This window comes from Cetorhinus maximus, chromosome 9, assembly GCF_964194155.1.
Source record: "Cetorhinus maximus chromosome 9, sCetMax3.hap1.1, whole genome shotgun sequence".
Lineage (NCBI taxonomy): Eukaryota > Metazoa > Chordata > Chondrichthyes > Lamniformes > Cetorhinidae > Cetorhinus > Cetorhinus maximus.
This window is the reverse complement of record NC_135887.1, coordinates 95,144,918-95,172,757: the sequence shown is the minus strand read 5'-3', so window position 1 is coordinate 95,172,757 and position 27,840 is coordinate 95,144,918. Positions and strand designations below refer to the sequence as shown.

The window sequence follows — 27,840 nt, the reverse complement described above, 5'->3', positions numbered from 1 at the left end:
TTAATTTTATGTATGGAATGAATAACATTTGGGGTATGCTTCCAAAGTATTGTGAGATGGAATGTTTACAAAGTAGATACTAGAGAATTTAGAACATTTTTGCTGATCCGAATTGGGAATTATGATTGATTGATGAATGTATATGGTGTTAAATGCATGTTATGTGTATTAGCTTTATAGGATTTAGAAGCTTATGGAATTCTCTTAAGTAATGGTAATACTAAATGTTGCTTTTGTTTGATGTTTGAAATGGTTTTATGTTAATGTAGAGTTTAGGTTTGTATTGTAGTAATCCTTTTGTATTAAATTGTGCTCGGTATGGTGTGACTTAACATTTTGTTGTGATGGTGGTGAACAACTTATACCACTGCAACACAGTCATTAGAAATGTGCCAATTTTATTTACAGATCAAATGAAATTACAAAAGCAACTCCAGAATGCAATTATTGCTGTGTATCATTTATCTGCCTGCACAAAAGAGGCAAAGATTCCGTCCCTTTGTTCCAAGAGTATGCTGGGAGTATCATATTCTAGGATAATTCCTCTTTTCATCACAATCACCAAGTCTGCATTCAAAATTGTATGCACTCGATGCTGGAAAACAGAAACACCCAATTAGCATGATTTACTGCAAATCAAGGGGCCTTTTCAAAAGTATGAACATTGGTTAGCCACTCAATGCTGAAATATAAAACACAGCCTGTGTTAGTGTGAAAGCAGAATACAAGTCTTATTTGTGTGAGTGATAACACAGCATTCCCATACAAACCCAGCAGGCCAATTTGCGACCATCTCTACTTATTGTACTTGACTAAAAAGGCAAAGGTGCTGTTCTTGCTCAGTAAATTGGATACAGTATCATTTTCTGCTAGTTTGCCCTCTGACAGGACTATAATCTGATCCGCATCCAGAATTAGCGAAACTCGATGCTACAAAAAAAAGGTAAAAATCTTTCATACAAGTCTGAGATGAGCCAGGACATTACAAAGATTCCATAATATCTACTGTCTTAATAGTGTACAATACATTATTACTACCCCATCCCACCTTCGCCATTGTAAAATACCAAATCAGAATTTTGTACCATGCAATTTAAATTGACCCCATTAATAACATTCATTGTTCTTTTTCTTTTCCAATCATCAAACTAATTTTAAACAACAGTTACCTTTACAAACCAACAGTTACTCAAACCTTCCTGTCACACAGGCACATGGTAACAGGTGTAGATCATTCAATCCCTCATGCCTGTGCCTCTATTTAGTTAGATTATACGAATATTTCCAGCTCTTTTAACCATGTGCTATCCTGAATCTCTATGACAGAGAGGCCTGTAATTTAATATTGCTCTTGGCCAGATTGAGTTGGGAAATTTTAACTGCTGCACCATTAATATAAGCAAGCCCAACATTAGCTCACCCTCATTATTGTACCTGATTGTCTATCGCAAACACAGTAATAAAAATTATTTTGATATTCTACATATTTTTTAAAAATTCATTCATGGGATGCGGCCATCGCTGGCTAGGCCAGCATTTACTGCTTATCCCTAATTGCCCTTGAGAAGGTGGTGGTGAGCTGCCTTCTTGAACCACTGCAGTCCCTGTTAGGGAGGGAGCTCCAGGATTTTGACCCAGCGACAGTGAAGGAGCCTTGATATATTTTGAAGTCAGGATGGTGAGTGGCTTGGAGGGAAACTTCCATGTGGTGATGTTCCCATGTGTCTGCTGCTGTTGTCCTTCTAGATGGTAGTGGTGGTGGGTTTGGAAGGTGCTGTCTAAGGAGGCTTGGTGAGTTCCTGCAATGCATCTTGTTGATGGTACATACTGCTACCACTGTTCATCAGTGGTGGAGGGAGTGAATGTTTGTGGATGGGGTACCAATCAAGTGGGCTGCTATGTCCTGGATGGTGTCCAGCTTCTTGACTGTTGCTGGAGGTGCACTCATCCAGTGAAGTGGAAGGTATTCCATCACACTCCTGGCTTGTGCCTTGTAGATGGTGGGCAGGCTTTGGGAGTCAGGAGGTGTGTTACTCACCACAGGATTCCTGGTCTCTGACCTGCTCTTGTAGTCACAGTATTTTTATGGCTAGTCCAGTTCAATTTTTGGTCAATGGTAACCCTCAGGATGATGATATTGGGGGATTCAGTGATAGTAATGCTATTGAATGTCAAGGGACAATGGTTAGATTCTCTTTTGTTGGAGATGGTCATTGTCTGGCACTTGTGTGGCATGAATATTACTTGCCACTTGTCAGCCCAAGCCTGGATATTGTCCAGGTCTTTCTGCATTTGGACATGGACTGCTTCAGTATCTGAGGAGTCACGAATGATGCTGAACATTGTGCAATCATCAGCGAACATCCCCACTTCTGACCTTATGATGGGAAGAAGGTCATTGATGAAGCAGCTGAAGATGGTTGGGCCTAGGACACTACCCTGAAGAACTCCTGCAGTGATGTCCTGAAATTGAGATGATTGACCTCCAATAACCACAACCATTTTCTTTTGTTCTGGATATGACACCAACCAGTGGAGAGTTTTCACCCGATTCCCATTGACTCCAGTTTTGCTAGGGCTCCTCGATGCCACATTTGGTCAAATGCTGCCATGATGTCAAGGGCAGTCAGTCACTCTCACCTCACTTCTGGAGTTCAGTTCTTTTGTTCATGTTTGACCTAAGGCTGCATTGAGGTCAGGAGCTGAGTGGCCCTGGTGGAATCAAACTGAGCATCAGTGAGCAGGTTATTGCTAAGCAAGTGCCGCCTGCTTCTATCACTTTACTGCTGATCGAGAGTAGACTGTTGGGGAGGTAATTGGCTGGGTTGGATTTGTCCTGCTTTTTGTGTAGGGACATACCAGGGCAATTTTTCACATAGGCGAAAAGATGCCAGTGTTGTAGCTGTGCTGGAACAGCTTGGCTAATGGTGTGCCAAGTTCTGGAGCACAAGTCTTCAGTACTATTGCTGGAATGTTGTCAGGGCCCACAGCCTTTGCATTATCCAGTGCCGTCAGCCATTTTTGACATCATGTGGAGTGAATCAAACTGGCTGAAGACCTGCATCTGTGATGCAGGGGACTTCTGTAGGAGGCCAAGATGGACCATCCACTTGGCACTTCTGGCTGAAGATTGTTGCAAATGTTTCAGCTTTATCTTTTGCATTGACGTGCTGGGCTCCCCCGTCAATAAGGATTGGAATATTTGTGGAGCCTCCTCCCTCCAGTGAGTTGTTTAATTGTCCACCACCGTTCACGACTGGATGCGGCAGGACTGCAGAGCTTAGATCTGATCCATTGGTTGTGGAATTGCTTAGCTTTGTCTATCACTTGCTGCTTATGCTGTTTGGCACACAAGTAGTCCTGTGTTGTAGCTTCACCAGTTTGGGGCTTCACTTTTAGGTATGCCTGGTGCTGCTCCTGGCATGCCCTCCTGCACTCGTCATTGAATCAAGGTTGATCCCTGTCCTGGTGGTAATGGTAGAGTGGGGGATATGCTGGGCCCCGAGATTGTTGTTCAATACAATTCTGCTGCTGCTGGTGGTCCACAGCGCCTCCTGGATGCTCAGTCTCGAGTTGCTAGATCTATTCAAAATCTATCCCATTTAGCACAGTGGTCATGCCACACAACACGATAGAGAATATTCTCAATTTGAAGACAGGACTTTGTCTTCAGAAGGACTGTGCGTTGGTCAGTCCTACTGATAATGTCATGGACAGATGCATCTGCGGCAGGCAGGTTGGTGAGGATGAGGTCAAGTATGTTTTTCCCTCTTGTTGGTTCCTTCACCACCTGTTGCAGACCCAGCCTAGCAGCTGTCATTTAGAACTCCACTAGTTCGGTCTGTAGTGGTGCTACCGAGCTACTCTTGGTGATGGACATTGACGTCCCCCACCCAGAGTACATTCTGTGCCTATGCCACACTTAATGCTCCCTCCAAGTGGTGTTCAACATGGGGAAGTACTGATTCATCAACTGGGAGAATGAAGGGAGGGGTGGGGAGCATGGTGTGTGGTATTCAGGAAGAGGTTTCCTTTCCCATGTTTGACCTGGTACCATGAGACTGCATGGGACAGGACTTACCCAGAAATGGTGATGGTGATATCTGGGACATTATCCCTTGAGTATGACTGAGTCAGGCTGTTGTTTGACTAGTCTGTGATGCAGCTCTCCAATTTTGGCACAAGCCCCCAGATGTTACTTTATTTTTAAATTCATTCATTGGATGTGGGCATCACTGGCTAGACCAGCATTTATTACCCATCCATAACTGCCCTTGAGAAGGCAGTGGTGAGCTGTCTTCTTGAACCACTGCAGTCCCATAGTGCTGTTCAGGAGGGAGTTCCAGGATTTTGACCTAGTGACAATGAAAGTCAGGAATGTGAGTGGCTTGGAGGGAAACTTCCAGGTGGTGGTGTTCCCATGTGTCTGCTGCCCTTTTCCTTCTAGATGGTAGCATGGTAGATGGTTAGGGAGGTGGTGCCTAAGGAGCCTTGGTGAGTTTTTAGATGGTACACTGTTAGTAAGGAGGACTTTGCATGGTTGACAGGGCTGCGTTTGCTGTTGTCGTTTCCGGTGCCTAGGTCAATGCTGGGTGGTCCGTCCAGCTGTTTGAGTGGCTTGCATGCCATTTTAGTGGGGGCAGCGAAGAGTCAACCACATTGCTCTGGATCTGGGGTGGGTCACGTATAAGGACAGCAGATTTCCTTCCCTAAAGGCGTTAGTGAACCAGATGTGCTTTTTATGATAATGATTTGATGCTCATCATTTGCTTTTTATTGAATAAGAATTTTCACAAAATTTTGCTTTATCTGCCATGATAGGATTTAAACCCAGGTCTCCAGAACACTACCTTGGGTCTCCACGTTATTAGTTCAGTGATAATACCACTATGTCACCTCCAGTAGTATAGTGGTTATGTTTCTGGACTGTAACTGAACTCAAATCTACCTAGCAACCCTCACCCCATCCATAAGAATTTGAATTCAGTTTAAACAAGAAATAATCAGTAAAAGTGACTATGAAGCTGTCAGATTAATCCAACTGGTTACTCATCCTTACTCAGTCTGCCCTGTAGGGACTCCAGTCCAACATCAGATGTAACAGATCACAAGGTGGCCCACCATATTCTCATGGGCAAAATATGTAATCCTTGTTCGTGATGTCCACATTCCAAAGTGAATTTTAAAAAATCCCTGCTCAAATCAGTGTACAAGACAGTCAAAAATTGTGTTCTGTTCAACTGAAATTCCTTGGGGTGGCGGTGGGGGGGTGGGGGGGAAACTTTCTTCCTATTTAAAATCCTGTTCTTTAAACTCCTATTTCATCTACAATCAATGGCACCTAATATCCTGGAAACTTCATGACCATTCCAAATTTGAGCAGAATGTGAAACCAATAAAGCAGGTAATACTTACTGCGATGGTCACCACTGTCCGATCTGCAAAGGCTGTCATCACAACCTTCTGTAAAATATTTTCCTATGAAAGATAACAATCAATGTTAATTCCTTTTCCAACAAATTCTACATACCGATAACTACAGTTCTCATAATACCCATATTACAGGTTTTTTTTACTGTGCTACATGAGTCTTTCTGGAGAAAGATTGCTCACTTTGCTTCAGGACAGGATTTGAGAATAGATTTACACCACAGCATATTGATGTGATCCTCCAAATTGAAGATTTTATTAAGAATTTATACAGGATTATTATCTCTTGGCTTTTATATTATCTATCTCTTGAGATATAACCTAGAATTTTAATATCTTTTCCACAGCCTTATCAAGTTTGGGTGCAGCCTGTGAACCAGTGTTCTTCCAACCACTGGGCATACTTTCATTAAGTATAACTTCTTCTGCTAGTTCTTTTACCAAAATGTCACCTCACACTTAGTGACATTGAAATCCATCTGTTCACTTTCCCCCTCCTTATCATTTATCCTTTTACGCCTTCCTTTGGTCATCTGAAGAATTAATTAAAACTCCTATTTTATAAGTTACTAATTTCAACATAACTACCTCTAGGCCTATGTATACAAATAATTGATGCAGACGGTGAAAAGAAATGGCTCTGTGACTGAAAATTGTTGGACACTATTAGCCACTTCAAACCTCTCTGAAAACTGCCCTCTACTCTTTGTTTTATCTTTAATTACCAATTTTTAATCTAGGTTGCGGTTTCTCCCTTAATTCCAGACCCTTGAAATTTCTTTACCAATCCCCCATGTGATACCTTGTCAAAAGCCATTCAAAAAAGTCCATGCACATTGCATCAATTATAATTGCCTTATCCACCTTGTCTGGTACTTCCTCATGGATTTTCAGGGTTGTCAAGCACAAATGTTCCTTTTGAGATCTGCACTGACTACATTTAAATATTTCTGAATATTTAGATAAATGGTAATTTCATTTTTAATTAGAGAGACTAAAGTTTCTTTCCCCAGATGTTGAACTAACTGGCCTCTTTACAATATTTTGATGGGGTTATTTTTGATTCCCAGTCAAAGCTATGATGCAAAACTTTGGAATTTTCAGGTTTAAAATATCTTTACAATTCCTAGAATAATTTCACAGAACCCTGGGATGATGTCACACAATGAATGATCCACCAGTGGAAGCTGAACCTTGGTACTTACTGTTTCCATGTCTATTGAGGCTGTGGCTTCATCCATGATCAGCACACTACTCTTGCGCACAAATGCTCTTGCCAAGCAAAACAGTTGACGCTGACCCAAGCTAAAATTTTCTCCTCCTTCAGTAACTATAGCATCTAATATTCAAAGGTGAAAATAAAATAAATTAGGAACCATGATAATCATTGAGGTGACGGGTAACTTACACCTAAACTTCAATAAATAAATTTTCATATTACATACAATAAGGCCAAGAGGCTCTTATGCTTCTGGTATGGTGTGAAAAAGGAATATGTGGTTATTTTTTCCCTTTACTCAGTCTAAACATATTGCAAATTATTGGTGCCTTGTTTATTGTTTCAGAACTGAAATTACTTTGGGCCAAATACAAAGAGCCTGATAATACGTGTCAGAACGTGTCGGTGTGTGACTTCCAGCATTAATTGTGCCGAAGTGTGTGGGTTCATCAGGAGGCCATTTAATTTAAATAATGGAGGCAGATGCCTGCACCACTATTGGAACCCATCACAGACCATTGGCTGAAAAAAATGTGACAGCATTCCAGTCAAGATCTGGGGCTAGGGATGAGGGTGGTGTGGGAGGGCACTAGTGCTAAGTTCTCTGCTGGGTCAAGTCGCAGGAACACCTGGTCTGTAAGTCCCTACCTTTAGGCACAACCTTACTTATGCCTTGTTTGAGGCAGGCAGCTGCTCTGAGCTACTCCGTCCTCAACAAGACCACACAAATCCTAGTCAGGGAAGGCAAGAACCGAGTGTACCAGCAACACCTGCAAATTTTCCACTGAACTCCTCCTGAATTTTCAGCCCCAGGAGCTCTTTCTGGATATATTCAAATGAAACCACATTATATAAGATAAACATTTCCCCCTCAAACACTCTGCAATTAAAATAAAAATAATGCATCTTATTGACAAATGTTTCATTCCTTATTCCTCAACAAATCATTGGCACAAATTGTACTCCCACATTATTCTCTGCCTTTATCCTTGATTTTCAATAAGTAAAAATGTTATCATGTTTACTAGCAGCCATCATAGTTGAAATATGACCCTTTCTTCAGTGGATGTCCAGACACGGACATTTCCAGTAGGCATAGCTGCTTGGTAGTTGGGAGCAAGGACCATGGGTGAGTTTTCTCCCAACTTAACATGACAACAGAAAAGCCAACCGTAGTGATTCTATTACTGTTGTGACCATGTTTGGATTAGCTAAGAACACAAATCAGGAGTCAGACCTCAGATTTATCTCCTTCTTATGGCCCAGAGTAGTAACCAATAAGATGTGTTTGCTGAGTTAATGCTTCCTACGGTTACTAACATCACAGGTGCTGACTCGTACTTCAAAATGTTTTTATGAATACCTGCAATTCACTGATACTAGATCCATATAACTGTTCTTCAGAAAGGAGTCCAGAGCATATCAGTAGACTTTGACCAAGTGTCTTGTGGCGCCTTGTGTACATTCTTATGTCTACAAGCATCTGGCAGAAGTTAACAAATGGTACTCAGCATGAGATAAGCTAATAGATGACCTCAGCCAAAGTGATGGATGGGAGGGAGGTGACGCCTTGGATACCTGTCCTTTGGTCATTGGCCAGAGCCAAGTAATTGACATAGGGTAAACAGCCAGTCCCTAGAAATAAAGGGCGGAATAGTCCCAGATTTGCACTAAGTGTGGTAGCGGGTGGGTAAAACAATGTTTTATCTGCTGGCTGTGATGGCGGGTTTTCACGCCATGTCGTCCCAAACCAGCCACATAATTTATGCATTCTCGGGAAACACGCTGTTTCCAAGGCGGATGGGCTCTCAATCGCCTGCCCACCATCACTTTGCAGCTTCATCACGCTGGGCGCCATATTTAAAGAGCAGCTGCGTGCACACATCTCAGTGCTTCCAGCCCAGGACTACTGCAGGGAAGATGTCCACGAAAGGCAAGAAGACTGCAGCGCCCAGGTTTAGCAACACATCACTGGAATGCCTTTTGGACGCCCGCCACAATGTCCTCTACCCCCGCTCTGGCTGCAGGATGTGCAGTGGCATGACCAACAAGGCTTGAGAGGTGGTGGTCCGTGCCAACATCCTTCAAAAGAGGAGAGCCACCTGGTGCCGCAAGAGGATGAATGATGATCTCTGTTCTGCCAGGGTTAGTCGCTCTTCTCATCACTCTCACACTCACAAACCAATCACACATCCAAAAGGCCCTCACTCGCTGCCAGTTCAAGGAACATCACCATTCACTCTCTCACACACTTTCATTGTCTTCATCCTGTCCATGGGACCGCTCACCACCCACACATGCCAGGCATTCTTATCATCAGGCCTGGCAGGTGTCCTGCTTATACTCTCTCCATCCCCATTCATGCAGGACAAGCTGACACAAAACAACAGGAAGAGGTCACAGACCGGTGGAAGAATGCCTGAAATCAAGGCCCTCAAGGACTTTGAAAACACAGCCATCCAGCTGGCCGATGAGGATCTGGACCCTTCCTGTGCTGACGGTGAGGTTGGCGCTGCTCGACCAAGTGAAGATCCAGCAGTGCAATGTCTATCAGACAACTATGCTGTGAGTGATGTGTCCTGTTTCACAGGCCACTGCCATGCACTAATTATATCTCCTTGCTTTCGCAGGCACATCTGCCAAACAGCTGACCATGACCCAGGGCTTCCAATTAAGCCCCGGGTAAACCTCTGGAGAGGAATCTGAAGGCACCCTCCCCGAAGTCCCATCACAACATTCACCCACACTCTCCACCAGCGCAGACACACACACCTTGATGGGACCTAGCTTTAGAATAGCCTTGGAATCACAATCTGGTAAGCACATCGCACTGTCTGGTCTACAGTAGATGGAGGCAGGAACTTCCCAGGCCTCCAGTACTCAGAGGACTACTGCTGGAGGCTAGGAATTTGCTGAGTCTGAGTCAGATGATGAGCCTCTGGATTCGATCATGTCATAGTTGCTGGAGCTGCAAAGGCAAGCTTGGGAACATCAGGAAGGGATGTCCACTGCACTCCTCAGATTGCAAGGCACAATGGAGGAGTCCGTCCACCTTTAGGCTGAGGTGATAGCACCAGCATGCCAATGCACTGAAGTCAATGCTGGTAGGATGGCAGCCGCCATGGAGACTTTGGTCCAGGATATTGATCCCACACAGCTGCACGGGCTGAACTCCATCGCTGATGCCATAATTAGCCTTCAACAGTGCATATGCAAGAGGGATGCAGGGCAGCTCGATCTCACTCCAGCTACCACTTCTCCTCAAGGAGGCAGACTGGGACCTTTGGGCACCCATAGGGAGGAGGATCAGCAAGTGTCTCCCCTGGAGCCATCCATCCAGGTGAGTCCAGGAGTGTCCGGCCCATCTGAATTCCCTCTACCTGTGACCTCAGCAGTTCCAGCTCCACAGGCTGAGGAAGGTGCCACTGCCACGCAGCAGGACCGTGAAAGCAGGCCAGGGCCCTCCAAGTCTGAGCCCTCCAGAGGATGCTGTCAAGGTAATCACAGACAAGGCTGCCTCCACCTCTGCTGTGGAAGTCCGGGGAGCACCAAGACGTAGCGGCAGGGTTAGGAAAGTTAAGATGTAGTTGTACTGCCTGGGCTCACAATAGATGGGTCTTGAGACCCAGTCTGAAAGGGAGTAAGAAATCAGGGATCAGGAGGAAGCAAAGGTGTCTTGGGTGATGCTGTTCCAAAGTGGAGTGTTTGGTGTCGAAATGGGAGGAGTGTACATCTTTAATTAAAGAAGTTTGTAAGGGTTCTGATTAGACATTGGGCTGCACTTTCGTGTCCTTGGAGTTGGAAATAGGGTTGTGAAGCACCAAAACTTTATTTTTTTTCACAGAAAATTTAAATTTCCTGTATAAAATTGGAGCCACGCAGTCTTCCCAGAGGCGGGAAGAGTTTTGGGTTAGGGTTGGATCAGGACCCCAAACACATGTCCTCTGGCATTGGGGTAGCCATTCTCAGTCTTAGGAGAAAGTTATATTTCCTGTCCCCTATTATTTTCATTGGGCCAGGTGAGTTTTGGAAGGCTTCTGAAAACCTGCCTTGTTTGAGAGTTCAGGTTCCTTGGTTGAAGCTGGTGAGTCAGGAACATTCTGACAGCTAAATGTTAGAAGTTTTGACAACTTCAAATACCGTTATTAGATTCTGTTTATAAGTTAGATGTGTTTTTACTGTAGTGATTGATCACAGGGCTCTGTCCTGCAAAGGTTAAGTTGACTATTACATTGATCAGAATTGTATAAGTGTTGAGATGCATTAAAGTACTTTTTCCATTGGAAAAAGTGTTATTATATATTCAAAACTGAAGAAAACTATGCTTGAGAACTCTAGTGTCATGATCTGAAGTGATTTAAATGTCCACAGTTCTTTAAATTTGAAAAATCAAATTGGTCTGCAGCCTTCACTTAAAAAAGAACAGCCACCTGCTACTGGACATCTTCTGGTGTAACCTAGAGAAAAATCTGGCCACCTGTTTTTCCAGTTTCAATAAGTTCCATTGTTTAGAGCTGTAATGGTTTCTTTTGACAGCTGAATGCTTGAAATTATGAATGTTTGGCTGAGTTTCAAAAGCTGTTGAACCGCTTATTTCAGTGGGGTTGTGTACAAAGTTTGATTGACAGTCGTCCACCTGCCCTGCTCCACCATTGCCACTATATTCCTCATTCCCATCACATCCCAGATAGCCTCTCTTGTCTAGCTGCAATATCTGGCTCCAATCAAGTGCATGTTGATGATTCTGGGAAAGATGATGGTTTAAAAATTGAGCACATTGGTAAATGAACATAAAAGGCTTCTGATTGATAGTTTTCAAGAGGGAAATGGATAAGATTTTGGCAGTTGATTTTTAAAGGAGTATCTGTTTTTGTTGTGGTTACTGAATAGATGTCTGTTTGTTTTTATAACTAAATGACCACTTGAGGGGATTAAAGTATTTTTGTATTTGATCTGGAGCTTTTTTTTCAGGATGATGGTTGTTATTTTTAAGTGACAGCACCCGCACTCCTATGATGCCACCTTGGGATTCAGGAAACCTGAACCCTGCCCGCCTACATCTCCAGAAATGAAAATATGACGGTATGGTCAGAGGTGACAGGCCCAGGTTTTCTGAAATCCAGGAAATGGTCTGACTCACATTTCCTGATCCCAACAGTAAATTCCAGCTCATAGTGAAGCAAGTATTTTTGATTGGTTCCTAAAAAAAATACTAAATTATTTTTTCCTTATTCGATGGAAGTAGACAGATAAACTAAAGATAACTAAATAAATCTGTTCTGTGAACCAGTCATTTCTGGATTCTCATACATTGAAAGGGCAGGTGCAGTAAACATTTAGTTTTCCATTCTCACTTTGCCGACCTTTCGCTCAGCAACCTCTCTCACTCTTAACTAAAAATAAAAACTTGAAAATAGTATTCTCTTGTCCAAACATACCACATCTGGTCTTGGAATCATCTGGAAAAAACACATTCATGATATGTGACTTCATGGAGGTGAAATTCAACTTATGCTGTTGCTCAAAATGGCTAGTATTGAATTGACCGTTCTTTTAGCATTCTTCCTCCAAATTTTCTTTTGGAACAGAAAGATAACCAGGCAGACTGTTAAATGGGTTGCCAATCACTTGTGGCCATTTTACACTACCTGCCAAGATGAATTTCACCACACTTTCTCTCTCCCCTCAAATACTGTCTCTGTTTCTCTCATATACTCCCTGTCCCTCATCCATTCTCTGTACTCTCTCTCTCAAACACACACTCTCTCCCTCACATACAGTGGCTTTCCTTCACACACCTTTCTTTCCATCGTACAAACCTCAAGCTGGATAATTGTTTGGACATTCAGACTTGAAGCTAACAGAATGATGGCTCTATATCAAAATATAAACTTAAGCCCCAGGCCAAAACATCTTGCCCAAGGTCAAGTTTACATGATAAAGGTGCTCAGACATACAAAATACTACAGAGGTTTTATTATGCTATTTTGAAATTAATTGCTTTATGTTTTATTATGAATAAAACCACTTTAACACTAAATCTGTGGATTATTGGAAAGTTTGAATTGAAGCATATAAAAACTATTTATGAACTGATATCCTCGAAGAAACACAATCCCTAAAGAAACAAAGGAGAGCAAATAGAAATCATTTATTCTCAAATGTAATTGAAGATTAGCTATCATGAAAGCACAAATTTTGTTAGTGGCTTCCATGTGCTTCTCTTGCAAATTATTTAATTGCCTATGTTACCTAAGCCTCCTGGTAATGCTTTCACCACATGTTTGAGTTGAGCGATCTCCAGGGACTCCCACAACACGCTGTCTGTGCATTTTTTCTCTGGATCCAAATTAAATCTACAAAAAGAAACTTGGATTCAGTCCCAACTTTGCAAAAAGTTCTTCTGGTTCCTGCCTTACAAAATGTTGGTCAACGATCTGCAAACCGGTTTGCTGGTCAATTTAGTTGCAATGGAATATTTAATGTTCACTTACCCCATGAAAATGTCAGTTTTATTTGGTTTGATTGTTTATAAATAAGTCAGTATTTGACAACATTGTAATCAGGGGACCAGATTAAAAAGTTATTTTGAACCTTAAAGTTATTTTCTTTGTATTCAATTTTGGATTACTATGAACTCTAAGATAAGTTCAGTAAAGAACTTTTCAAGGTTGCAAATACCATTCTCAAGTATAAAGAAAAGGCAAGTTCCAATGTTGTTAGCCGATGTAAAATCTGATTTTTCCTTGCTAATATGGGTTCAGACCTTTGAGCTGAAAAGAGGACTTCCAGTTTGAAACTAGAAATACCAGAGTCAGAAAATTAAATGGCAATGCAGGATGCAGTGTCAAATTTAACTATCATCCTCAGCATGAAGATATTCAATACTTTATCCTGATAGGTTAATTGACAGTAAGGCCCAGATGTAGTGATCAGGCCCACATCTTCCTCAGTCAGTAAGGTGGTCACCTGAACTACTGTTATTTCTCTGTCCACATATTATGAATGATCTGTGTTATAGATGAGAATAGGGGAAAGCCTAGGTTAACCTCTTCTGTAAAGAGTTTGACAGATCATCAAAGAAATATCACTCTTGTCTCAGTCCTTACAAGAGAAGCATCTTATTCAAAATAGAGATCTATTTACAGGTCAGTCCCATTCGCAAAAACTGGATTAATCAGAAAATCTGTTCTTTAGTTGGAACCTAATGCTGCTGAGTGTGCCCTAGGACCCGTACCCTGTGCATTGCTGGAGTCTATCTTTAGATATGTAGACTGGGCTTTGATTACTATTTCAAGCAGTGATGAGAGCAGGAGAAATTTTGCAGCTTTCCTAGCAAGTAAACATAACAAAAAGAAGTGTTGGGGCTACAGGAGCATTTCTTTGGGTCCCACAAGAAAAGTTTAAGGCTCCCCTGTGCTGGGTTTCTCCCTTTCCAAATTGTAATGTCCTCCTGCAACACACTCCCTTAATTCAGTGTCAGGGGCCATTTATTTGGTTTCCACCTGATATTCCACTCTTACCTTTTGCTGCTTCTCACCAGTTTAACTAATGGACAGCTAACTGAAAGGAGCCAGCAAATGAGGTTGGAGAGTTCAAATGGGCAAGGCCTCATGATGATGAGCTCAGATCAATTTGTTGCCTATCTTGGTCCTGCTGCCCACCTGATTTCCACTCAGTGTTCAAATCAGAGCTTTTTTTACTTCCAGCTCTTCCCCTTCCTTCCCAGTATACAGAGACATCCCCTTTGTACCCAGTTCACAGAGATACTTTACCCCAAATAAATCCCTATTCAATTCACACAAACACTCTCCTTTCCTCCATCCCTTGCAGCTCCTGATAATATTTCCCTCCTCTTGTCCCCATCGTTTCAACCTGGCATTCATCCCTGTGTATCCCTTACTTCAAGCTGGCAGACACTCCCCTTTCCTCTCCAACCATACATCCATGCTTCCTCCAAACCTCACCCTCCCACCATAACAGTACAGTTTAAGCTGCTGTCTCCTTTTGTCCATCTGCCATTTCTTGTTGACACTCTCCTCCACCCCCTCCGTCCCCATACTGAGCCCCTGCTGACACTCTCCTTTTCCATTGCACCCTAGTTTGTGTTGGTATAACACTAGTATTTTGGTCTGTATATTGACTGGAAGCTGAGTCTAACTCATTTGCGGAGGGATCAGCATCAACCTGGTGATTGATGCTGGCCTAACACGATGTCAGTGATTCAACACAAAAACAAGATTTGTTAAACTTTACAACTAAAGTAGTAAGATGAAAAAGAAATTCTTTCAGTACTATCATAGGGAATGGGCAGCGAAGTAACCAAACAGCCTATATGTAAACAGTTTATGTCCAATTATGAGGCACTAACTAAAGTGTGATGCTAAAGCTCATCAGGGTGAGCTTTCCTTCAAACTTTGTAAACAGGCAATCTCCACAAGTGATTTACACCAATGGGACAGCATATGTTTATTTGTGTAAGCATACAGACCATCACAGAATAATCAGGTCTCTCTCCCTGTTACAGACATTTATGTCTCATTGCTTCCTGTGGTATACTTTCCTTGTGGGTAATTATTCAGGGTGTGTTTATTATAGAAATTTCTAACATCATGTAAATAGAAATAGAGAAAGCGGAGCAGCAAGCCAACCTTAGCTCCTGAACTAACAGAGGCTCATTAAAATTTAATACCAGAAAATCTCGAACATAGTTAATTGTATGGATGAAAATTTTCCATAATAAACAAAAAACAACAATTGGAAGCAATAGCCATTTTAAAGAATTGAAGCTAGTTGCTTCAGAGGCTGACTCACACAAACTGTATAATGGCCTTTGCAGAATTATTAACAGTAGGTTCAAATGGCCTGATGGTCAACGCTCACCGTATTGAACCGCTGAATAACACAGGATCTTGAAGAATGATGGAAAGTCTGGATCGTAAAGTGTTTAGCGGCAGTTTGGAAATGTCTATTCCATCAATAATTATCCTCCCTATGCAGCAAAAGACAACAGCACTCAGAAGTATTGCTTTTAAGCTATGCTTTAAAAACTCTCATGGCACATAATACACATTAGATTATAAATTGAATGTAAATGGTGTGTTCAGTTTCAATACATAAAACTAAATAGATGTTAAAAATCTAAAACAAAAACGACTTTCATTTAATTGGCACCTTTCACAACTATCAGACATCCTGAAGCACTTTACAGTAAACTACTACTTTTGAAGCGTCGCTGTTGTATTGTGGAAACACGGCAGCCAATTTGCACACAGCAAGCTCCCACAAACAACAATGTGATAATGACCAGTCTATTTTAGTGATGTTTATTGAAGGATAATTATTGGGCAGGACATCAGGCCCTTCTTTGAAATAATGACATGGAATCTTTCAAGTTCACCAGAGAAAGCAGACGAGGCCACGGTTTAACATCATCCAAAAGCCGGCACCTCCTCCATTGCAGCACTTCCTTAGTACTGTGCTGGAGTATCAGTCTAGATTTTGTGCTCAAGTCCTTGAGTGGGACACGAACCCACAACTTTTTGACTCAGAAGTGAGAGTGCTACCAACTGAGCCATAGCTGACACTAGGAGTGGGCAAACCCCAAGCAAATGCTTAATAAAAGCAGAATGCAGAATCTTGAAAACAGCACTGTTTTGAGTAAAGGAGAAAGATGTAAGGCCCTGTGAGAATGTGGGATGATGAATGCAATTCCTTACAATATTACAGAGCATGGTGATAAGGATTTCAATTATGTGAACGCATTGCCACCTCAACCTTATCATTGGGCAAAAGCTTTTATTATCACACACAAGTTTGTTTAATTTACTCTTTCACAGGGTGAGACCATTACTGGCTGGACAAACATTTATTGCCCATCCCTAATTGCTCTTGAGAAGGCAATGGTGAGCCGCCTCTTGAACTGCTACACTCCATGTGGTGCGGTATACCCACAGTGCTGTTAGGGAGGGAGTTCCAGGATTCGAGTGGTCAATTAAAGACCGCTTATGGGCTGTTTCCTGTCCGGCCTCAATTTTGACGCTGGTGGGAGGAGTTCAGGGGCAGGATAGGAAGTCTGGAAAGTCACTGCTCAGACCTTAGGCAGGAGGGCGCCCCTTTCAACGGCTTCCTTTCCACATTGGGCGCCCCTCCACAAGGTCTCACCCCGCATATGCTCCCTCCCGACCTCCCCACCCCAGCCTCTCCATCGACACCTCTACCCCTCTCTCCCCACCTCCCTGGGCCTTACATCCCTTCCCCATCATGAGACCACATGCACTTACCTGGTCCTTGACTGCAGGACTTTGAATCTGGGGACTGTTTGTAGTCCCAATCCTGGCCACTGCTGCCAGGACTATAGATATGCTGGCTAATTAGATTGGCCGGCAACTCTCTGAGGTAGGACTTCCTCCCAATTTGAGGGTGGAAGTCTTATCATCAGCCAAAGGAGCATTAGAAGGCTGCAGGGCAGCCAGTATTGGCAGGGTGACTCTTTGGGTGGCAGGCTGAGAAACCTTGCTATCTGAAAAGCCCTGCCCTATGTGTTCAGTTTCTGTCTGTAAAATAAAGTAGCCCAATAATTAATTGATATTTAGCATCATCTAACTAAGCTGCCTGCTTAATTGGAGAATTACATTTGAGGGCATATGCGACAGACACAATAACCAGTTTGGATCACTTGGGAGTCCTGTTCTTAAACTCTAGGTTACATTATTTATATAGGTAGATAATGGCCATTGTGGGCACATTCCTGAATGCGAGAAACTTGGATTACTTGCAGGAGTGACCAGTAAAGCGAACAGTATAACATAAGGTTGCTGTCAAGGTAACAGATAATCAAAACACTTTTTTTTTGTTTTACACACTTAGGGCAGAATATTACGGTCCCCTGCTGGTGGGTTTGCAGGTGGGATGGCCCGTAAAATTCTCTGGGTGCCCTTTGCGCCACCTTACCACCCACCACCACCCTGTGAGCAATTTTACATGGGGTGGGCAAGACTTATGTGGCCTGCCCATCCTCATCCCAATTGAGGCTTTAAGTGGCCTCCCGCCTAGCTGCAATTTTGAAGCTGGTGGGAGGAGTTCAGGGGCAGGGGAGAAGCCCAGCAAGTCACCCTGCTTGGCCTCAGGCAGAAAAGGGGTCACCTCCCTCAAGGCCCCTTTCCACATCAGGCAACCAACCCCACCCCCCACCCAAGCTCTTCCCTCTGTGGATACTCCTGACTGAACAGCCTTTCCATCAAGACACCACTCCCCTCTCCCCACCCCGCAGTCTCACCTCTCCTCCTAGCGTAGGACCCTCTGCACTTAGCTGGTCCTCAACTCCGGGTTTAAGTATCTGGGGACTGCTTGTAGACCCAGTCCTAGCTACTGCTGCCACCGACATTGCAGGGGCTAGAGAGCCACCGGTCAATCAGTTTGGCCAGCAGCTCTCTGGGGCTGGACTTCTGCCCAAGGGGGCAGTCCAATCTCCAGCCAATCAATGCTCCTTGGATCATTAAATAGCTGTGGGGCAGCTGTGATTGGCTGGGATGCATTCCCCACTGAGGATGGTGGGTCAGGAAATCCTGCGCAGAACATTCCTGGAAAATATTTTGGATGGATAATAGAATTATAGACTGGCTGATCTGTGTATGGAAGGTCGACTTTTGCGACTACGGGTTTACTTTGGCACTCTGCTGGACAGTACTGCCATTACCATGGCTCTTTTGAACTATATGCTGCCAGCCAATGCATCTAAAAGTACCAATGGCTGTAGCTCAGATTCTAGACAGAATACATTCTAGAAGGGTATGATCGGTAGGTACAAATGAAGAAACTGAATGAGAGAATATACAGAACAAAGCCAAGTTAATTTTTTACCTTCAAACGTATCTACCATCCTGAAAAAGGCTAAAGAAAAGGAAGACTTCCCACTGCCAGTTCGTCCGCAGATTCCAACCTGTGCAATAAATACATTCTAATATTGAATGTTATAACATAATACATAGTAACGCCTTCAGAGACGAATACCAAAGGCATGTTACAGTAACAAATATTAAATTAGAAAAAATCACGCTTTCCCACATATATAATAGTCTGGTTTTTGTGTTAAGAACAATGGTGAGGCTAGCAGAAAATTAAATTTTAAAAAATTCTTTGTCTCTTTTACATCTCTCTCTTAATCTCATCTACCGTTCCCTCTCTATTTTGCTTTCTGCTGATGTTACAATTAATTAAATATTCGTATTTATACTTGTTGGTTTATACCCTGCAGCCTGGATTTTCATCACCAAGGGGGAGTCAGGAAAACTCCAAGTTCAGCCTGACTGCCTTGTGAGAAAGTGCCTGCAAAGGTGGGATCTTCATTGCCGGGGGTGAGGGGAGGGGAGGGGTGGGGTGGCGGGTGTGGGCTGGAATTGGGCCAGCCAACCTGGGAAAGAGGTGAGAGGCAGCCGCAGGGGCTGCTGGGTGCGGAATGGGCTGTTTAAAAGGCCTGCCTCGGTGCAGTGGGACTCCATCCCAGTTAAAATAAAAACAGAAAGGCCCTCCATTCCTCACACCCCCTTACCCTGCACACACTCCCCATGCCACCTCATGCCCCTCCATGCCAAAGTAAGTCCCACCAAACAACCCTATGGCCCCTAATGCCACCCACGGCAAGCTATGGCACTTCCATGCCCATGCACCCACTATGCACTGTATAGAAGCAATGAACCCTATAGTGATAGTAGGATATGTAAAACAAAACTTTAAAAAAGTAATTAATTGATCATTTTCCACTTTCTTAATAGAAAACTTATTTTTAATACAGGGCAATAGAAGTGTCAATCATCCAGACCCTTGAAACCTTTATCTTGTGCAAACACGCATTGTGAAATTGACCAGCAGAGATCACAGTGGCAGAGCTGTCAATCAAGCAATGTTTTCCTTGGGGCTTGAGCATTTTAGTACTCTAATTGATGACTGGGCTCTCAGCCAAGCATACACAGTGCGAAAATTGAGCAATACAAAAATCGGACAGCCTGGGAATGGGTTTGGGAATCCTGGAATCGGGACCCGCCTGCCATTTTTAAAGCGCTCCAGAGTCATCTAAACTCGGTGAAAATCCAGGCCTGCGCGTTAGTGAATATTTTTCAGTCTGATTGGTTGAAAAACCATGCTATTGTTTGACCTGCTCACATGTACCACAGATCCCCTGGAAATGATCTCTAGGAACCATAAGTTCAAACCATAAGGAACCAAAAAAGTCTGTGGGCAACTGTAAGCACACTGAAGTTAAACACTCTTCCTCTGCTACTGGCCTCAAAATCGAAGCTAGTGTCTTGTCTCATTACAAAGTTCTCATGCAATTAGTTACTGTTACATAGGCAGGCAAAGCCATTTTGCACCACCAAAATTCGACAAACATCAATGACATGAATGACTTTATTAATTTTTGTTGGTGTTATTAATTGAGAGAGCTATATTGGCCAGGATACCTGAAGAACTCCCTGCTCTGTTAAATTATGCTAACCTGAACAGATAGCTGGGCCTCAGTTCAATCTCCCATCCAAAGGACAGCTGGCCAGGCAGTTCAGCATTCCTTCAGTGCTACGTTGGAATGTCTACCTAAATTGGGAGCTCCAGTCAGTGTGGACTTAAATTGCAACTTTCTGGCTGATAAGCGCAGTGCTACTACTGAACCAAGCTGACTTTTGTTTAAGAAATCAATAATCTTGCAGATTCTTATGTGTCAGAATGTCATAGTCAGGAACCGCTTTAATCCATTTTCAGTTAACCTCATCTTTTACCATTGGCCATTACTGATATTAACTTGTATAAATTTAATTTCATTTCCACTTCTCTTCAGCTCCGAAGAAGGGTCATAAGGTCTCGAAACGCTAACTTTGTTTTTCTCTCTCCACAGATGCTGTCAGACCTGCTGAGTTTTTCCAGCATTTTCTGTTTTTGTTGATATTAACTTGTATGTTTTAATTTATTTTTGTACTGGCTTTAAGGTTCTTAATATTCCAATTTTTGGTCTGGTATCAATAAATACACATCAAACATTTGTTGGCTCAGACTCAGAGGACTTCAATGCTCCAACTGCCTTCATGAAAAAATAACTAATTCTCCTAGGTACAAACAATGAAAATAAACATAACAGACCTGAATTCTTTCCTTTTAAAATGTTTCTCTCCCATCCGAAAGACACATTCCTTTGCCTGAGGATGCTTTACCCTGCACTAGCAGCTCTATGACTCTCATGCAACAAGACCCTGTTCAAAATCTTGCTACAGCATGTACTACACAAATACAATCCCTGTGCAGAGCCCAGTCTTGCTGCTGGGCTCCTGCATAATAGACTGCTGAGAACAGAAGCAACATTGCAATCGAACCAGAGATATTATTTGAGCAACTAGAGGGCAAAAAGAACGTTATGTCGCTGAAATCTACCCTTGTTCCAGCACTCACACCCCAGCATTAACTGTGCCAAAAGGGCAGTGCTTTAAAACAAAATCTACTTCATTTATTTGTCCTCATAACATAAGCTATTTTGTAATGTACTGTATGAGCATTACTCTTAAGCTCTCTGCAAACATATACATCAGCATGGCAGGTCATTTTCTTGTTAAGTTTCCCATTATTCTTGCAGTATTGGATCAGCATTCTCTGCCATCTTTTATGCCATAGTTAAGATGAGGAACATGCCATATGGAGAATGTGAATACAACTCTTGCGCCCCCCCCCCCCCCACCCCCACCAATTAACTTATGACACGGTGTACTCAGCTACCAGAGTGCCAAACTTTTCTTTAGGCGGCAAGAGTTCTCCTGCGCCATTCCTGGTGTGTGCCCAGCATGGTGCAGCATGTCTTTTGCCCTTAAATTATTATTCAGTTCTTTGAAGGCCAATTAACAGGAGTATTTAATCTATCTCCATTTGGCTAGTTTCATATGAACTAAACAAGGTATACCAACTTACCTTCTGTCCTGGGCTGATGTGGGCATTCACATTCTTTAGCACTGGCTTTAGGCTGCTGTCATACCGGACGCTGAGATTCTGAATTTTAATCTCACCCTCATCTGGCCAGTTTGGAGGAATCTGGGAAGGTGCTGTAGCAGAGTAACAAGGATGGGGGAAAAAAACAATGGTTAGGTGTTTCCTTCATTAAATTAGCTGCTTGGTTATATTTAACTTCCCTATAAAATGTGCCATCTGAGAATACTCACAAAGAAGTCCGTCATAATTTTCCGTTTCAATTTTAAGAAGATTGTTTATTCTTTGCACGGCACCCAGTTGCACTTCCATATCTGCTAGATTGCGTACCATCCAATTCAAGTAGTTTGAAATCTAGAGAGAGATACCAATAAAAAATATTAACCATATTGCCATTGGCAGCATCCAGCAAAGCCAAACTGGATATACTGTCAATATGAAAAGCAAAACATAAGGCGGTGTTGACCTTCCACCACTAACAAACTTAACATTACATAAATAATCAATTTATAAAAAAATAAGCACCTCTGGGCTCAACATCATTAATGCACAACATTTTTTCTACTTACGCTTTAATATAAACCTCAGGCAACTTGATGAAATAGTCCTACTTTCAGAATCTCAGATTTAACAGCAATATAAGCAACAATTAGAATCAATGGTAAATTTACCCTTGCAGCACTTAATTTCTTTTAATTTAGAGATGTCTCAAATAATCATACTCAATTTCCAAATAAATACAGCTTGTTTAAATGCATGCCTAATGCTGACAGAATTCCAAACCATGCATTTTGGCAAATTAAATAAACATTTATCAGCACCAAACAAGAGAAATGTACAAAATTAGTAATTATTTGAGTTCAAAAGGTGAATGTGACCTGCCCGAGCCTGTTCCCCAGTTCATAATGACACTTCATCTCCTCTGTCCTCCAGTTCATACTGAGAATCTTCACCATATTCTCAAATCACAGAAGCACTCCTTCTCCCAAGTTCAAAAAGGGACTCTTCTTACTCTCAGTTCACAGAAGTACTCTTCACCTTCTTCTTTCCTCCAGTTCACAGATGCACTTTTTTCCAATTTGCTCCCCTTACCTCCCAATTTATGTCCACATAATTCTTACCTGATTCTTAAGAACCTTAAAACTATCAGAAACCTTTCTCATAGATTGATCCTACTACCTGCCTTCTTATATCCCCTTTGCTCCTTTCCCTTCTTTCTTTAATTGTGCCACAAAATTAGGGAATCAAAGAATTGTTATGGTACAGAAGGAGGCCATTCGGCCCATTGTATCTGCACCGGCTCTCTGAGCATTTTAACTTAGTGCCAATTCCTGCCTTTTCTGTGTAACCCTGTACATTGTTTCTATTTAAATAATCATCCAATGCCCCCTTGAATGCCTCAATCGAACCTGCCTCACTTCCAGGCATTGCATTCCAAACCCTAAGTACTCGCTGTGTGAAAAGGTTTTTTTCTCACCTCACATTTGCTTCTTTTGCAAAACACTTTAAAACTGAACCCTCTGGTTCTCGATCCAGTGGGAACAGTTTCTCCCTTTCTATTCTGTCCAGACCCCACATGACTTTGAAAACTTCTATCAAGTTTCCTCTTAGCCTTCTCCTCTCCAAGGAAAACAGTCTCAACTTCTCCAATCTTTCCTCATAACTTAAGTGTCTCATCCCTAGGACCATTCTCGTAAACGTTTTCTGCACTCTCTCCAATGCATTCTTCCTATAGTGTGGTCCCAGAACTGTACACAATACTCCAGCTGAGGTCTAACCAGTGTCTTATATAAGTTCATCATAACCTCCCTGATCTTATACTCTATGCCCCTATCAATGAAGCCAAGAAAATAGTATGCTTTAGAAACAGCTCTGTCTACCTGTCCTGCCACCTTTAATGATTTATGTACATATACACCTAGGTCTCCCTGCTCCTGCACACCCTTTAGAATAATATCCTTTATTTTATACTGTTTCTCCATGTTCTTTATACCAAAGTGCATCATCTCATACTTCTCCGCATTGAACTTTATCTGCCACCTATCTGCCCACTCCACCAATGTATCAATGTCCTTTTGAAGTTTTACATTGTCCTCCTCACAGTTTACAATTCTCCCAAGTTGTGTGCCGTCTGCAAACTTTGAAATTGTCTCCTGCGCATCAAGATCTAGATCATTTATATATATCAGGAAAAGCAAGGGTCCCAGTACCGACCCCTGGGGAACTCCACTACAAACCTTCTTCCAGCCTGAAAAATACCCATTACTCTCTGTTTCCTATCCCTCAGTCAATTTTGTATCCACGTTGCTATTGTCCCTTTTACTCCATGGCCTATAACTTTCCTCAAAAGTCTGCTGTGTGGCACCGTATCGAATGCCTTTTGCAAATCCATATAAACCACATCAATGGCCTGCCCTCATCAACCATCTCTGTTACCTCTTCAAAAAACTCCAGAAAGTTAGTTAGGCACAATTTTCCTTTAACAAATCCATGCTGACTCTTCCGAATCAACCCACATTTTTCCATGTGACTATTAATCCTATCCGAATAATTGTTTCTAGAAGTTTCCCCACCACCGAAGTTAAACTGACTGGTCTGTGATTGCAGGGCAGATCTTTACAGTCTTTTTTGAACAAGGGCGTAACGTTTGCAATTCTCCAGTCCTCCAGCTCTCCTGAATCCAGGGAACATTGAAAGATTATTGCCAGTGCCTCTGCAATTTCCACTCTCACTTCCTTTAATATTCTTGGATGCATCTCTCTGGTCCCAGTGCCTTATCAACTTTAAGTACTGACAGCTTATCCAATTACAAAGAAAGATCAATAAAATATTCTTACCATAAGTGCATAAGTAAGTCCCAGACCCACGAGTCCTGACGTAAGCCCATAATACAATGAGTTGGTAATAGAGGCTACTGCTGCAATCAGGACTACACAGGCTCCAATGTATTCCTGAGAAATTGTAAGAAACATCATTCCAGCCATGTAATATTAGTGCTTAAGCAAAGCAATAATGAATGAGTAGATATGCACTAACACAGAGCTTGAGCAGAATTACAGAAAAATACTGAACAGGAAGCAGGCAACATTTAATGCTTTATGGGAATCTAGCAACCATTCAATTTTTAAATTTTGATGGGATAATACACTGACTGGTTTGTAGCTATTGATAAAGGAACTCAACAGGGACACTTGGCCTCCAGAACAGAATGCAGTCACGAACTCAGTATGAACATGTTGTAGGGACATAGGCCTGAATTTTGCTGATTGGGTGGGTGGCCTGACATTGGCAGGAAACGTATGTTGCCAACATGTGCAGGTGGCTGGTGGGACTACCCTCTGAATTTTATGGGCAGTGGCCAATTAAATGGCAGCCGTTGGGGCTGCTGTCCAATTTGGGATGGCAGCCCACCCATGAGAGTTGGCAGCCCAATCGGAGGGCCAGCAAAATGCCACCAGGGCTGCTGAGGCAGGCAGGGGCCCTGCAGCTTACAAAAGGTAGGCAATTTTAAAAAAAAATTCCAGGGCCGAGTGCTGGAGGGGAAACCTCTCCGGGGGTATTGTTGGGGCCACGGGTTCTGTTTTCCCTGCCCACAGCTCCCTCTTTGCTTTAAAAAACACTTACCCCCCACCGTCCTGTGCTGCCAATGGGAGGCTGCTTCCATTTAGCTGACAGCCTCTTCGTGTGGCGGGGATCAATCCGCAATCCAGCAAAATATCAACAGCAGTAAAATAGTCCTTAATAGGGCCTTTAAAATGTTAAATTCTCTGTCTGAATCCTTGGGGCGAGCAGCCTGTCTGATTCTGGTCTTGCCGCTGGTAAAATTTCCAACTGGCAGTACATGGTCAGGAAGCCAGTCCAACACAGCACACCATGATTTTACCAGCACCCCCAGCCCTGCCTCCTGTGGGCCGGTAAAACTCAGCCCCCAGTTTTGTGTTGAGCTTTGGGAAAGTGATGATTAATTGCTCTTTTTACATTTTCTGGTGGTTATACTATTCTGTGCCTCTACAAAGTAACCTACACTGGCTCCAAGTTTCCCAACTCCTTAGGTTAAAAATTTACATCCTTGTGTTTAAATTCATCCAGGGCCTCACCCTTCCTTTCTCTGTAAACTCCTTAAGCATGAAAATCCACCTTCAAACTCTTCATTTTTTGGTTAAAAAAAAATCACTCTTTCTTCACCCCACCATTGGCTGTTGCACCATCAGACATGTGGGCCCCACATTCTGGAATTCTCTTCCTAAGTGTTTCTGTCTTTCCACTACTTTCTACTTCTTAAGATACTCAAGTCACTCCTCCCAATATCCTCTTCTTTGACTCAACATCCAGTATTTTTCATTTATGTCTTGGGACATTTTTCTATATCAATGACACCATATAAATGCTTGTTGCTGTAATAGTGATTGTAGCAGTAGTCATAATGATTGTGGTAATAATAGTAGTTATAGTGGCAGTAAACTTATTAGTACCTTTGAATATAGAGAAGTTTGCTTTAATAGTTGATGGCACAAGAGTGTCACGGGCATTTATTGCCCATCCCTGGTTGCCCTTAGAATATAGTTGTGGACCTTCTTCTTTAACCACTGTAGTGCATGAAGATGCTCCCATGATGCAGTTATGTCAGGGGCTACAGGACTTTGATCCAGTGACGACATATGTCCAAGTCAGGGAATTATGTGACTTTGAGGGGAACATGAAGGTAAATTTGGAGGTGAAAGCACTTGCTGCAGCCATAGCATGCCAGTGGTGGAGTTGGTGGATGCTTAAGTGAGTGTGTGAAGTACTAATCAGGCAGGCTGCTTTATCCTGGATGGTATTGAGCTTCTTGAATATTGTTGCAACGGCAGCCATCCACGCAATGGAAAGTATTCCATCACCATCCCTGGGTATATCCTGTCCCTCTGGCAGGTTGGACCCATTGGAAGTGGTGGTACAGTGGTATACAGATAGGAGGGAGGGAGTGGCCCAGGGAATCTTCAATATTATCTCCAGATCCTGTACAGTTTCATGGCATCAGGTCAAACTTGGCCAAGGAAATCTCCTGCTGATTTCCACCTACCACCCTTCCTCAGCTGAGGAATCAGTATTCCTCCATGTTTAACACCATGTGGAAGAAACACAGAGGGTAGCAAGGACACATATGTACTTTGGATGGGGTCTTAAATGCCCATCACCAAAAGTGGCTGGGTAACACCACTCCAGACCAAATTGTCTGAGTACGAGAGAGCATAGCTCCTGGACAGGGCTTGCAGCAGGTGGTGAGAGAACCAACATGAGGGAAAAAGTTCACTCGGCTTCATCAGCATCAATCAACCTGTCACAGATGCAGATGAACATGACATTGGTATGAGTTACCACAGCACTATTCTTGTAGAAAGAAAAAGTCTCATTTTCACACCAAGGAAGACCATCTATTGTGTTGTGTGGCACACCATGGTAAATGGGATAGATTCAGAACAGATCTGGCAGCTCAAATCTGGGCATCCATGAGGTGCTGTGGACCATCAGCAGCAGCAGTACGATTGTATTCCACCACAACCTCAAACCTTTGGGTCTGGCATATCCCTCACTCTATCATTACAATCCATCCAGGGAATTAACAGTGGTTCAATTAATAGTGTAGAGGTGCATGTCAGGAGCAGCACCAGATGTACCTAAAAATGAGGTGCCCATCTGGTGACACTACAACACAGAATTGCATGCATGCTAAACAAGTGAAGTAGCATACTATAGACAGAGCTAAGCGATTCCACAAATTACAGATCAAATCAAATTTCTGCATTTCTGCCACATCCAGACGTGAATGTTAGTGTACAGTTAAACAATTAACAGGTAGTGGAGGCTGCAGGACCCTCCATTATCCACAATGATGGTGGAGTCCAGCACATGTGTGCAAAAGACAAGGATGAAGTGTTTGCAAACATCTTCAGCCAAAAGTGTCGAGTGGGTGAACGCACTTGGCCTCCTCATGAGGACCCCATCATCTCAGAAGCCAGTCTTCAGCTAATTTGATTCACTCAACATAATGTCAAGAGATGGCCGAGGGGACTGGATACAGAGACGGCTACAGGACCCCCAAAACATTTAAACTGTAGTGCTGAATACTTGCGCTCCAGAACTAATCACGCATCTAGCCAAACTGTTCCCGTACAGCTACCACACTGGCATCAACTGGACAAAGTGGAAAATTGCCCAGATATGTCCTGGCCACAGAAAAAAGGACAAAT

The 27,840-nt window shown here is 42.8% G+C and overlaps 1 protein-coding gene across 4 annotated transcripts in view; it reads right to left on the bottom strand.

Moving 5' to 3' along the window:
* Window positions 1-378: 378 nt before the first annotated feature.
* The window catches only part of abcc8 (ATP-binding cassette, sub-family C (CFTR/MRP), member 8), a 291,828-nt gene continuing 264,366 nt past the window's right edge, over window positions 379-27,840 (bottom strand). For 2 of the 4 annotated variants that reach the window (XM_078549123.1, XM_078549126.1), the window contains 10 exons: window positions 24,448-24,561; window positions 21,844-21,964; window positions 21,596-21,726; window positions 18,512-18,590; window positions 15,533-15,641; window positions 12,902-13,005; window positions 6,636-6,769; window positions 5,416-5,478; window positions 771-930; window positions 492-595 (listed from right to left, as the gene is read on the bottom strand). In XM_078549123.1, the coding sequence (XP_078405249.1) occupies window positions 796-930; window positions 5,416-5,478; window positions 6,636-6,769; window positions 12,902-13,005; window positions 15,533-15,641; window positions 18,512-18,590; window positions 21,596-21,726; window positions 21,844-21,964; window positions 24,448-24,561 (990 nt within the window). In that variant the 3' untranslated portion in view covers window positions 492-595; window positions 771-795. Of the gene's footprint in view, window positions 596-766; window positions 931-5,415; window positions 5,479-6,635; window positions 6,770-12,901; window positions 13,006-15,532; window positions 15,642-18,511; window positions 18,591-21,595; window positions 21,727-21,843; window positions 21,965-24,447; window positions 24,562-27,840 lie in introns of all 4 variants that reach the window. The other 2 variants (XM_078549124.1, XM_078549125.1) reach the window with 2 other exon arrangements.